General features: G+C 31.3%; 7 protein-coding genes and 4 non-coding genes across 11 annotated transcripts in view; 8 read left to right on the top strand and 3 right to left on the bottom strand. All coding sequences in view use genetic code 11, as the record gives it.

The window, feature by feature from the left end:
* The first annotated feature begins 8 nt into the window (after window positions 1–8).
* On the top strand, window positions 9–254 carry atpH (ATP synthase CF0 C subunit). The gene has a single exon. It carries the CDS (start codon window positions 9–11, stop codon window positions 252–254), a length of 246 nt encoding a protein of 81 aa, YP_009505067.1.
* Window positions 255–592: 338 nt separating this feature from the next.
* On the top strand, window positions 593–1,902 carry atpF (ATP synthase CF0 B subunit). The gene is made up of 2 exons: window positions 593–740; window positions 1,493–1,902. Exons 1-2 carry the CDS (start codon window positions 593–595, stop codon window positions 1,900–1,902), a joined length of 558 nt encoding a protein of 185 aa, YP_009505066.1.
* A 79-nt stretch (window positions 1,903–1,981) lies between these two features.
* Window positions 1,982–3,505, top strand: atpA (ATP synthase CF1 alpha subunit). Its single transcript has one exon. It carries the CDS (start codon window positions 1,982–1,984, stop codon window positions 3,503–3,505), a length of 1,524 nt encoding a protein of 507 aa, YP_009505065.1.
* A 556-nt stretch (window positions 3,506–4,061) lies between these two features.
* trnR-TCT lies at window positions 4,062–4,133 on the bottom strand. Its single transcript has one exon. It is a non-coding gene; the product is annotated as a tRNA-Arg (tRNA).
* A 1,813-nt stretch (window positions 4,134–5,946) lies between these two features.
* trnS-GCT lies at window positions 5,947–6,034 on the top strand. The gene has a single exon. It is a non-coding gene; the product is annotated as a tRNA-Ser (tRNA).
* A 103-nt stretch (window positions 6,035–6,137) lies between these two features.
* On the bottom strand, window positions 6,138–6,248 carry psbI (photosystem II protein I). Its single transcript has one exon. It carries the CDS (start codon window positions 6,246–6,248, stop codon window positions 6,138–6,140), a length of 111 nt encoding a protein of 36 aa, YP_009505064.1.
* A 384-nt stretch (window positions 6,249–6,632) lies between these two features.
* Window positions 6,633–6,818, bottom strand: psbK (photosystem II protein K). Its single transcript has one exon. It carries the CDS (start codon window positions 6,816–6,818, stop codon window positions 6,633–6,635), a length of 186 nt encoding a protein of 61 aa, YP_009505063.1.
* A 379-nt stretch (window positions 6,819–7,197) lies between these two features.
* On the top strand, window positions 7,198–7,269 carry trnQ-TTG. The gene has a single exon. It is a non-coding gene; the product is annotated as a tRNA-Gln (tRNA).
* Window positions 7,270–8,663: 1,394 nt separating this feature from the next.
* On the top strand, window positions 8,664–9,813 carry rps16 (ribosomal protein S16). Its single transcript has 2 exons — window positions 8,664–8,711; window positions 9,601–9,813. The coding sequence occupies exons 1-2, from the start codon at window positions 8,664–8,666 to the stop codon at window positions 9,811–9,813; spliced, it is 261 nt and encodes an 86-aa protein (YP_009505062.1).
* Window positions 9,814–10,731: 918 nt separating this feature from the next.
* Window positions 10,732–12,500, top strand: part of trnK-UUU — a 2,565-nt gene continuing 796 nt past the window's right edge. Inside the window, exon 1 of the tRNA in view lies at window positions 10,732–10,768. This is a non-coding gene — a tRNA (tRNA-Lys). The remainder of the gene's footprint in view (window positions 10,769–12,500) is intronic.
* The window catches only part of matK (maturase K), a 1,512-nt gene continuing 493 nt past the window's right edge, over window positions 11,482–12,500 (top strand). The window contains exon 1 of the mRNA in view: window positions 11,482–12,500. This exon is cut by the window's right edge and continues 493 nt beyond it. Within this exon, the coding sequence (YP_009505061.1) occupies window positions 11,482–12,500 (1,019 nt within the window).

Here is a 12,500-nt window from a genome sequence, read left to right as displayed (position 1 = left end):
AACTTATTATGAATCCACTGATTTCTGCCGCTTCCGTTATTGCTGCTGGATTGGCCGTCGGGCTTGCTTCTATTGGACCTGGGGTTGGTCAAGGTACTGCTGCGGGCCAAGCTGTAGAAGGGATCGCGAGACAACCCGAGGCGGAGGGAAAAATCCGAGGTACTTTATTGCTTAGTCTGGCTTTTATGGAAGCTTTAACAATTTATGGACTGGTTGTAGCATTAGCACTTTTATTTGCGAATCCTTTTGTTTAATCCTAAAAAAATTACGTATTTTTTTCGTATTTTATTTACTTGGACTTGCTGCTCTTGCTTTTTCGAATTATATGCTCGAGTTATATGAAGCTTTCACTCCTACAATTACTTATTCGTTGGGACAATAACCTATGGGAAGGATTGATTTGAGGATGAGGCATTAGCATACTGACTCGCCTTCTTCCTTCCCTTTTTTAGTCCAATCTCGAATGGAACTTTTTTTTTAGGATTGTTACAACATATTTTTTACTCTATTTCGAAACGAAATAGGAAATTAATAAAAAAAAAAATCGAAAGAAATAGATAATTAGTTTTATCTATAAAAAAAAGGAGATCATATGAAAAATGTAACCGATTCTTTCATTTCTTTGGGTTATTGGCCATCCGCCGAGAGTTTCGGATTTAATACCGATATTTTAGCAACAAATCCAATAAATCTAAGCGTAGTGCTTGGTGTATTGATTTTTTTTGGAAAGGGAGTGTGTGCGAGTTGTTTATTTCAAGAATAAGTTGGATACAACCAACTGTACTTTTCTAGGTATAACTACGAAAAGGTGCATGATCCCGCGAATTACTTCTGACAAAATGAAGAAATCATATTGAAGAACCATAGCATTTCGTGATTCATTGGTAAATTCACTTTGATTCTCTATGAACCAATAATGTGGGACCATTAACATGGTTAAAGCTAAACCGTTTGAAGTCCGGACGCAGCATGGTACTCTTTCTACTACTATGTTAATACATAAATCGTTTCAAATAGTTGGGATTTTTTTTATCGATATAGAACACTCATGTCGATAAAATGATTTGAACTGAACCCCTTTATAATTTTTTTGTAAAAAAATAAAAAAAATGAGGGTGAAATCCTCATTTTTTTCTTTTTTATCCAATGCTGAATGGATGACCTATGTTATGTATAAAGTAACAAAAATTCTTTGGATTTCAAGAAAAAAAGAAACAACTTTGCTGACAATTGTTTGTTTGGTCAGAAGAGTCCTCCGAATATTCGGGTCTTGGATTAATGATCAATTTGATTTTTTCTTTTTTATTTTTCTTTGTGGAATATGAATAGAGAAAAGAGGATAGGCTCATTACATTCAAAAAGATATATGGGAATTTCCCAGAAATAATTGCAATAATTGAGCGTGAGAGCCAAATGAATCGAAAGATTCATGTTTGGTTCGGGAAGGGATCGTCGAAGTTTTGAAATGAATGGAAAGACAATCTACTTTCATTAAGTGATTTATTAGATAATCGAAAACAGAGGATCTTGAAAACAATTCAAAATTCAGAAGAACTCCGCGGGGGGGCCATTGAACAGCTGGAAAAAGCCCGGGCCCGCTTACGAAAAGTCGAAATGGAAGCGGATCAGTTTCGAGTGAATGGATACTCTGAGATAGAACGAGAAAAATTGAATTTGATTAATTCAACTTCTAAAAGTTTGGAACAATTAGAAAATTATAAAAATGAAACTATTCGTTTTGAACAACAAAAAGCGATTAATCAAGTACGACAACAGGTTTTCCAACAAGCCTTACAAGGAGCTCTAGGAACTCTGAATAGTTGTTTGAACAACGAGTTACATTTACGTACCATCAGTGCTAATATTGCCATGTTTGGGACGATGAAAGAAATAACTAACTGATTAGTCCTTCTACAGTAGGCATTATTTTTTTTTTTTTGTTTTTTTTTGAAAAAAAAAAAAAAAGAATTACGAAATACTCATGGTAACCCTTCAAGCAAATGAAATTAGTAATATTATCCGTGAACGTATTGAGCAATATAATAGAGAAGTAAAAATTGTAAATACCGGTATTGTACTTCAAGTAGGCGACGGCATTGCTCGTATTTATGGTCTTGATGAAGTAATGGCAGGTGAATTAGTCGAATTTGAAGAGGGTACTATAGGCATAGCTCTAAATTTAGAATCAAATAATGTTGGTGTTGTATTAATGGGTGATGGTTTGCTGATACAGGAGGGAAGTTCTGTAAAAGCAACGGGAAGAATTGCTCAGATACCAGTAAGCGAGGCTTATTTAGGTCGTGTTATAAACGCCCTGGCTAAACCTATTGATGGCCGAGGTGAAATTTCAGCTTCTGACTCTCGGTTAATTGAATCTCCCGCTCCTGGTATTATTTCGAGACGTTCCGTATATGAGCCTCTTCAAACAGGACTTATTGCTATTGATGCGATGATTCCTATCGGACGTGGTCAGCGAGAATTAATTATTGGGGACAGGCAGACCGGTAAAACTGCAGTAGCCACGGATACGATTCTGAATCAACAAGGGCAAAATGTAATATGTGTTTATGTAGCTATTGGTCAAAAAGCCTCTTCTGTGGCTCAAGTAGTTACTACTTTACAGGAAAGGGGGGCAATGGAATACACTATTATAGTAGCCGAAATGGCGGATTCTCCGGCTACATTACAATACCTTGCCCCTTATACAGGAGCAGCTTTGGCTGAATATTTTATGTACAGAAAACAACACACTTTAATCATTTATGATGATCCCTCCAAACAAGCACAAGCTTATCGACAAATGTCTCTTCTTTTACGAAGACCGCCCGGCCGCGAAGCTTATCCGGGAGATGTTTTTTATTTGCATTCACGCCTTTTGGAAAGAGCCGCTAAATCAAGTTCTGCTTTAGGTGAAGGAAGTATGACTGCTTTACCAATAGTTGAGACCCAATCGGGAGATGTTTCAGCTTATATTCCTACTAATGTAATTTCCATTACCGATGGACAAATATTCTTATCTGCGGATCTATTCAATGCTGGAATCAGACCTGCTATTAATGTGGGTATTTCCGTCTCCAGAGTAGGATCTGCAGCTCAAATTAAAGCCATGAAACAAATAGCCGGCAAATCAAAATTGGAATTGGCTCAATTTGTCGAATTAGAAGCCTTTGCGCAATTCGCTTCTGATCTCGATAAAGCTACTCAGAATCAATTGGCAAGAGGTCAACGATTACGTGAGTTGCTCAAACAATCCCAATCAGCCCCTCTCACGGTAGACGAACAGATAATGACTATTTATACCGGAACGAATGGTTATCTTGATTCATTAGAAATTGAACAAGTAAGAAAATTTCTCGTTGAGTTACGTACTTACGTAAAAACGAATAAACCTCAGTTTCAAGAAATAATATCTTCCACCAAGACATTCACCCCTGAAGCGGAAGCCCTTTTGAAAGAAGCTATTCAGGAACAGATGGAACGTTTTCTACTTCAAGACCAAGTATAAAAGAAAACAAGTAAAGTATAAATAAATTTTATAACTTGAAAATGTTATAATTTCAACATGAAATAATTTCATTCTTTTCATTTATTAGGTAGAATATATAATTTTTAGAAAATACTAAATATAAATATATATAAATATATTAAAGAAAGTAAATAATATTTCTAGAAATATATATCAATATTAAAATGAAATGTAAATACAATTAAGAAATTTTTTACTAAAATAGTTAAAAGAGTTAAAAGTCAAAATTAGATTCTATTTCTAATAATATATTTAGAATATCATAAATATCTTAATATTTCGAATTTGAATATCCATCCTTTCTACTAATATCTTATCTTCAAATAAAACAGAATCGAATTATTAGTTTTTTTCTAAAAAAATCTAAAAAGATAGTTACAATTACAGTTAATATTAAAACTAATTTACTATTTTTAATAAATTAATAATTAGTAGTTATTATATTAACTATACACGTCTCTTATTCAAATCATTCAAAATACCCTTCTTGACATGATATAGAAATTGGAAACTAAAAAAATATATGGAAACAAATTGCGTCCAATAGGATTTGAACCTATACCAAAGGTTTAGAAGACCTCTGTCCTATCCATTAGACAATGGACGCTTTTCATTCCAATTTTTTTTTTTCGTATTTTCACCTCTCTTGTTCGTAAAAAAAAATGTGTGACAATTCCGGAAATTGCGTATTCAATTCAATGATGCATTACATTAAGTAATACATTACTTAAAATTAAGTAATGTGAAAATTTTGATTTGAGTAATTCCATTTTAATTTTTAATTAATTGAAAAATTTCAATTAATTAATGAATAATTTATTATATTTATAATATATATAAGAATATATATAATAAGAATAAGATAAGCGGATAGCGGGAATCGAACCCGCATCGTTAGCTTGGAAGGCTAGGGGTTATAGTCGACGTTGATTCATCATTTTGAACGTCTCTAATTCAAAACCGAACGTGAAACTTTGGTTTCATTCGGCTCCTTTATGGAAGATGGATAAATTCTTACATGTAAGATGTAAAGAAAAAAAAAATGCCACCCATACATAACATCTATGTCAGCCTTTCCGTCTGAATGCATTCAAAAGGACCCGCTTTATAGATGATCCCTATACAAGAGGAGATTATAACAATCTTTCCAGTTATTTATTTCGTTCCCTATTTCTATTTAATATAATCCTTAGGAAAAGTAGTTTGTTTCCGCCGAGCTAAAAAACGATGTCGACGTCTCTAGTAAACCAAAGACACTGTTTAATAGCTATTTTGTTTTGCTTCAATCTCCCTTATCCAAAGAAAAAATTGAAGATTTAGTTACGATTAGAAAAAATTCTACCTTTATCCATGGATCCCTTATTCCTTCAATTGGAAGTATTGATCCAATTCAATAAAATTATGTTTCGTAATTTCGTGATCCAATTTTTTCAATTTCCAACTTATTTTTGGATACAAATCACGAGAATTTATATTTTTCCTCGAATCTTTCATCGAGAGGTAAAGGATTAAATCCTTTTAAGAAAAAAAGTTTTTGATCGGAATATTAATAATTCCGAAGGATCCCTTAACTATTAAGGGATTAATAGAACGAATCGCACTTTTACCACTAAACTATATCCGCTACAATGCAATTATTGCATATAAATTGACCTTTTGTCGAAGACGAAAATAAGTCGTAGTAATAAATAATAAAAAGATCGGATCAGAAAAGAATCATGAAAATTCGAACGTTGACGTATTTTCATCAGGGCGACTGATGAGATTAGGAAAAGAGGACTCATTTTAATTAAAAAATTAACAAGTTTTTTAATTCTATTCTAGTAAAGTACTAAAATAAAGAATAATAGTAAGGAATGGCACCTTGATTCTATATCATCTTTTTCTGTATCATAGGAATCAAATAATAAATCTTCTTATGATTCTTGTTGTTTCGATTTTTTTTGTTTCAAAAAAATTTTGTGTTTTCAAATAAAAAAAATAATTTTATCTACGATTCATTGGAACAAAAAAAGCCCGGCTAGGTACTGACCAGGCCAGGCCGTGGAAATAAAATGACAAGGACTTTTGGGATGAAATAAAATAAAAGAGGTACTATATTTTTTTTTTATTTAGAAATATATATTTTTAGCAATCTTTAATATATTGGTAATATTTATATATTAGGATTGGAGATATCTCTTCTTTTGAGCCCTTACTTTATCTAATTTATCTAAATGGAATTGCTCATAAAAGTATTTATCGATTTTATCGATATCCATCGATATATCTAGATAATTATATATATCGATATAATTATATATCCATATAATTAAAGGGTAGATAAAGATAATCAAGAGAGATAAAGAAGGGCTTTTTTCAAGCCTTCATTTTCTATTTTTTATACTATGTATCATAGTAATTATCCTTTTTCAATTTGGGGAGAGATGGCTGAGTGGACTAAAGCGTCGGATTGCTAATCCGTTGTACGAGTTTTTTGTACCGAGGGTTCGAATCCCTCTCTTTCCGTTTCTGTCAATTACTTGGTATTTTTTTATAGTTTAGGAAAGATGTGGAATAGATAAAATTTTTAGAACATTTCAAAATCAAGCAATGAAAAAAATCATTTGTTTTATTCTTCACGTCCCGGATTACGTCCCGGGTCATTAGATAGGAATCCGAAAATGAAGAGAGAAACAAAGAATATTACTACTGTATAAACAAATAGTTTTAGAGTAAGCATTACACAATCTCCAAGATCATTTTTTTTTTTTTTTTTAAGAGAATAGATTCTCTATCTTAACCTGTTTTGACACCAAGAAATGCAGTGAAGTTATTTCTAGAAAAGAAATAGGAAAAATTTTTACGAGTTGAGTCGTTCATTACTGAAAATTGTATTTCATACCTACAATTATATATTGTGGGGGACTCTAACAGGGTCGTTCAATGGAAAAAAGTAAGAATAAGAAAATGAGAGTGATCCAGATTTATCACAGCTATAGAAGAATTTCAATATTGGACTCAACTCAAAGGTTCAGACTGTATGTACGATTTATCTGATCTTATAACTAGTTAGAATTTTTTTTTCTAGTAAATAATGAATTTGTCTCGGACAGTATTAAAAATCTTATCGAAAGCTTACGGCAGCTTGCCAAACAAAAGCTAATAGAAAAAAGAATAGAGGTATTACTGGCATAATATCTACTATTGGATTCAAAAAAGCGTAGGCCTCAGGCAATTTGGCGACGAAAAAACTACTTGAATAAAGGAAAGAATTAAGACAGATACCGATGAAACTTAAGATATTAAGCATAACAATTTTTTTTTTTTTCTTTGTTCTTGAAGATAATTGTATTTCTTTTGATTTGATTGAGTTATTAATCCCGTATTATTGCTATGATATAAGGGATACGGGAAAAATTAATAACATAAAGTAGGTCAAAAAACCTTTCTTTGATTTGAACTCAGCCAATCAAAAATCCTTCAATTCTCAAATAAAAAGAGAATAGAAGAAATCCTACTTTCATACATTATCTTAATGGAATTATATGTAATGATCAATAAATTCAGTTTAATTGGATCTATAAACGTATCAAAATCCGAGCAACAATATAATTATTTCTATAAATCTTTGTACTGGAATTGACGACCAACCACTACGAATATTAGTGTTTATTGGTGGTGAATATAAATGGGGCGTGGCCAAGTGGTAAGGCAACGGGTTTTGGTCCCGCTATTCGGAGGTTCGAATCCTTCCGTCCCAGAGTATGTGTATTATATATAGAATAGTATATTCTAAGATATATAGAAAAATATTCCATATCATATCCGACTAAAGCTTGCCCTTTTAAACAACCTTATGCTTAAGAGTCTAGTATTAGATATAGATAGAATATTATTGTTCCTTCTTATTTTCTTATAATGATGCATTTCAAATCGAAATGCGAAAGCTTCTCTTATTCTCTATCTCTTAAATGGTGTGTGAAACCCGAGTATTTTTTTTTTTTTTCTGTGGATTTATGAATTATAAACACGAAGGTCTTGTGTTTTTGGCATTAATGGAATTCAATCAATGATATTAAGTCTCTTAAGACCTATTTAGGGTGCTCAAATTTAGAGTAAAAAAAAAAAAAAAATAGGTAGGAACAATCGTTTAATCTAGATCTGTTTGATTTTGGTCTTATACAAGATAGTCTAGCACCTCCGAAACTAGTCCAGTCCCCCGTAGGAGCTTTTTTTTTTTATTTATGATGCATCTACTCTATATAATTGGGGGGTAGATAGGAGTTAATCCATAATGGAAGATATCAATTTTAATATCTGCCCGAATCTGATTAACAAAGAATCAAATTACATATGTAACATATTATGTATTTCTTTTCACCTCATTTTTTCGGATTTTGTGTTTGTCTTTAATGGATAATTGTAAATCCAAGTAACAATTCAGACAGAGGTTATTTATATATCTTTTTCACTTTATTTTAGGGAAAGATTATTGAATTGAGTCTCTTAACTTAAATAAACTAGGCAGAAAATGCTGAGATGTATGTCTTGTTATTATGTATTTTTATCGTTTTATTTATTTTTTTTGTGAAAAATTTTTTTATTTTGGATCTATCTATTTGTTTCAAATTATGGATGGGTTAATCCGAATATACATTTATTTATGATAATAAAATGTAATAAATCCTTTTTTTTTTTACAACAAAACCTTATTCAAATAATAATATTGCAAATTTTCAATCAATTAAATCTTTTTAAGGATTTCTTATGAGTCCTTGGTACTCGAAGAAGTATGAAACTCGTGAATCCATTCTATGAAGAAATTGAAAAATGGAGATTCTTAATTATTCGTAATTAATGATTTCTTAATTGATTTTATAGAAATTCAAAAATCTCTCTCTCGATCTCGATATAGATATTATATAGAAAATATCTATATATAGAGAAATAAATATTGCACTCATAGAAAAAAAATGTTATATGATCCAATATATATAATAAAATATGGGTTTAAATAAATAGAAGTATTCCCAAGACTTTTTCAAAAACTACCCATGTCATAAGAGTATAGATTACTATGGACCAACTAAACCAATGACTATACATGATTCCATAAATGAATCAATTACATACCAGTTGCACGAAATTAGAGGTTATGGTAAAACTTCGTTTAAAACGATGTGGTAGAAAGCAACGTGCGACTTGAAGGACATGATCTACTGTGGATTCTTATACCCACCATTTTATATTATATAGGAATGAAGATGCTCTTGACTCGACATCGTTTGTTCTGTTCCACTAGAGCTCTAATTTTTTGAGGGTTTTGATGTAAATAGTACATGATGGAGCTCGAGTAGAAAGTATTGATTCATTTATCAAGGGCAGAGATCTAGGGTTAGTGTCAATCAATAAGTTAAAACTACTTCGTAAGTATATGTTCGGTATAGAAATCGAAAGGATCCAATTCGACCAAGTTTCAAATTCAAACGTCAAATTTGATCAAAAGTGTATCACATGAGAATCCATTATTTATATATTTATATGATTCTTTGATAAAAATCAATCAGAAAAAATGGTATGTTGCTGCCATTTTGAAACGATTAAAGATCACCGAAGTAATGTCTAAACCCAATGATTAAAGGCAAGGATAAAGGATCCCCTCAACAAGTAAAAATCTTTTTCAATTGTCTCAATAACTAAACTAGATCAGAATGAAGAATTGAAATAGATTCTAAAGGAGACAGGCAAAAATTAAGGGGTTAGAGACCGCTCAATAAATGAAATGCTTAAGCTTAAGGGTTGTTTTCCTTTGAGTGAGAGTTATACAACTTGAGTTATGAGGATAAGAATGAGTTTTTTTTTTTTTCAAAAAAGAATAAAAAATAAACAAAAGAATCAGAAAAAAGGTATTTAAATCATAGTCTAATTGATTTCATAATCTATGAATCCATTTGACATTAATTAGAATTCTATACATGACTTTGAAAATTAGAATTCTATACATGACTTTGAATTTCCTCGAGCCGTACGAGGAGAAAACTTCTTATACGGTTCTGGGGGGGGGTATTGTTAATTTACATCTATCCCAATGAGCCGTTTATCGAATCATTGCAATTGATGTTCGAGCCCGAAGAGAAGGAAGAGATCTTCGTAAAGTGGGTTTTTATGATCCGATAAAGAATCAAACCTATTTAAATGTTCCTGCTATTCTATATTTCCTTGAAAAGGGTGCTCAACCTACAGGAACTGTTCATGATATTTTAAAGAAGGCAGGGGTTTTTACAGAACTTCACCTTAATCAATAACCGAAATTCCATTAATGAAATAAAAAAAAGAGGGTGTGGATAACTTGTATATAGCTTTGGCTAACCTTTTCTTTATTATTTCCCCCCTCTCTTGTTCTATTCATACTACACTTATTACCTTAAAATTCCGTCTTCGATAACGACAAAAATATATTTTTTTTTTTTTTTAGTGATAGAAATTGATCTAAGATGAATAGAAAAAAGATCAATCAAGTGACTAAATGAACTAATTGGTTCTATAGGATATACTATAAATAAAAATTAGTACATTCCCCCATCGATGGGGTTATTTTGTTGCAATTCTATGAACAAATAAAAAAAAAAGGGGGGATTCCGTTTTTTTAGTTATTTATATTTATGGATTGAATAAACCCGATATATTTTTTTCTACTTCTTCCTTAATTTTGTCTTTCGCCTACATCTTTTATGTCTATCTATGTTGATTATCTCTATAGTGCCAATCCAAGTCCGTAGTTTTTTGAATTCTTTTCTCTTATTTTAATCTAATTTATTAGAATATTTTCTCTTATTATATTTTGTTATCTTTATCTATTTAAATAAAAAAATAAATATATTTATTCAATTCAAATTGTTATTTCCATGTGGTTTTTATTCATTTATAATTCTTTTATTTTCTCCATTGTAGTCGGTTTTCACTATTCACATTCATATTGACAACAGTGTATCAAACAAATATAATCCGATCGTGTATAAATGAAGCTAGTTATCTCCGTTTCAGGACCTTTGCTTTTCACGCACATGATGGTCTCATTGTATTTTCTGTGATACAAAAAGTTACTTTTGTGTGATATAAGAAGTTTTTTTTATTTGGAATATTTTGATTACGTGGTGCAATTTAATTTCTTTTGTTATTTTGATTCCGATTGTATCTACACAGAAAAATTTTTTCTATTTTTGGGGTTGCTAACTCAATGGTAGAGTACTCGGCTTTTAAGTGCGGCTAGCATCTTTTACACATTTCTATGAAGAAACAGATTCGTCCATACTATCGGTAGAGTTTGTAAGACCGCGACTGATCCTGAAAGGAATGAATGGAAAAAGCAGCATGTCGTATCAATGAAAAATTCTAGTAATATTTTTACCTTACTAGATTAGGCCAAACCTTGTTTGAATTCTTGATGCGGAAAAAAAAAGTCAAGTCAAGTGGGGTGGGTCGAATGAATAAATGGATAGAGCCCTATGCTCCAATTATAGAGAAATAAAAAGTAACGGGCTTATGTTCTTAATTCGAATGATTACCCGATCTAATTAGACGTTAAAACTATATTAGTGCTTGATGCGGGAAGGACTTTTCTTATGAGTGAGTTATTGATTTCTAAGTCCTAACTATTAGTTACTCTACATTATGGGGTAGAGGGGAATGTGTAGAAGAAGCAGTATATTGATAAAGAATTTTTTTCCAAAATCAAAAGAGCGATTGGGTTGAAAAAATAAAGGATTTCTAATCATCTTTTTTATCCTAAAATAAAAACCCATTAGATGGCAAAAGAAAAGAGAGGATAGAGAGTCCGTTGATAAGTCTTACCTATTTACAGGGTATCTATTATTATTTTTACTGTAATACCTTGTTTTGACTGTATCGCACTATGTATCATTTGATAACGTAATAAATCCATTATAGTATCCCCAGTTCAAATCAAATTTTAAATGGAGGAATTTCAAGGATATTTAGAACTTCAGAAATCTCGGCAACGTGACTTCCTATACCCACTTATCTTTCGGGAGTATATTTATGCATTTTCTCATGATCATTTTTTAAATGGATCCATTTTTTTGGAAAATTCTGGTTATGACAAAAAATCCAGTTTACTAATGGTAAAACATTTAATTACTCGAATGTATCACCAGAATCATTTTTTTTTTTCCACTAATTATGACAAAAATCCATTTTTGGGGTACAAAAAAAATTTGTATTCTCAAATGCTATCCGAAGGGTTTGCAGTCATTGTGGAAATTCCATTTTCCCTAAGATTAGTATCTTCCTTAGAGGAAGAAGAAATCGCAAAATCTTATAATTTACGATCAAGTCATTCAATATTTCCTTTTTTAGAGGATAAATTACCACATTTAAATTATGTGTCAGATGTATTAATCCCCTATCCCCTTCATCTGGAAATTTTAGTTCAAATCCTTCGCTCCTGGGTGAAAGATGCCTCTTCTTTTCATTTATTACGGTTCTTTTTTCACGAGTATTGTAATTGGAATAGTCTTAGTACTTCAAAAAAATTGATTTCTTTTTTTTCAAAAAGAAATCAAAGATTAGTCTTGTTCCTATACAATTCTTATGTATGTGAATACGAATCCATTTTCCTTTTTCTACGTAACCAATCTTCTCATATACGATTAACTTCTTATAGGGGCCTTTTTGAACGAATATATTTCTATGGAAAAATCGAACATCTTGTCAAAGTGTTTGCTAATTATTTTTCGGCTATCTTACGGGTCTTCAAGGATCCTTTCATACATTATGTTAGATATCAAGGAAAATTGATTCTGGTTTCAAAAGATACGCCACTTCTGATGAATAAGTGGAAATATTACCTTGTTAATTTATGGCAATGTCATTTTTATGTGTGGTCACAACCAGAAAGGATCCATATAAACCAATTATCCAAGCGTTCTCTTGACTTTTTAGGCTATATTTCAAGTGTGCGATTAAATCCTTC

Source organism: Cucurbita pepo, chloroplast (genome assembly GCF_057944985.1).
Source record: "Cucurbita pepo chloroplast, complete genome".
Classification (NCBI taxonomy): Eukaryota; Viridiplantae; Streptophyta; class Magnoliopsida; order Cucurbitales; family Cucurbitaceae; genus Cucurbita; species Cucurbita pepo.
Note: the sequence above shows the minus strand (reverse complement) of the source record. Positions and strands in the feature narration are given on the sequence as shown.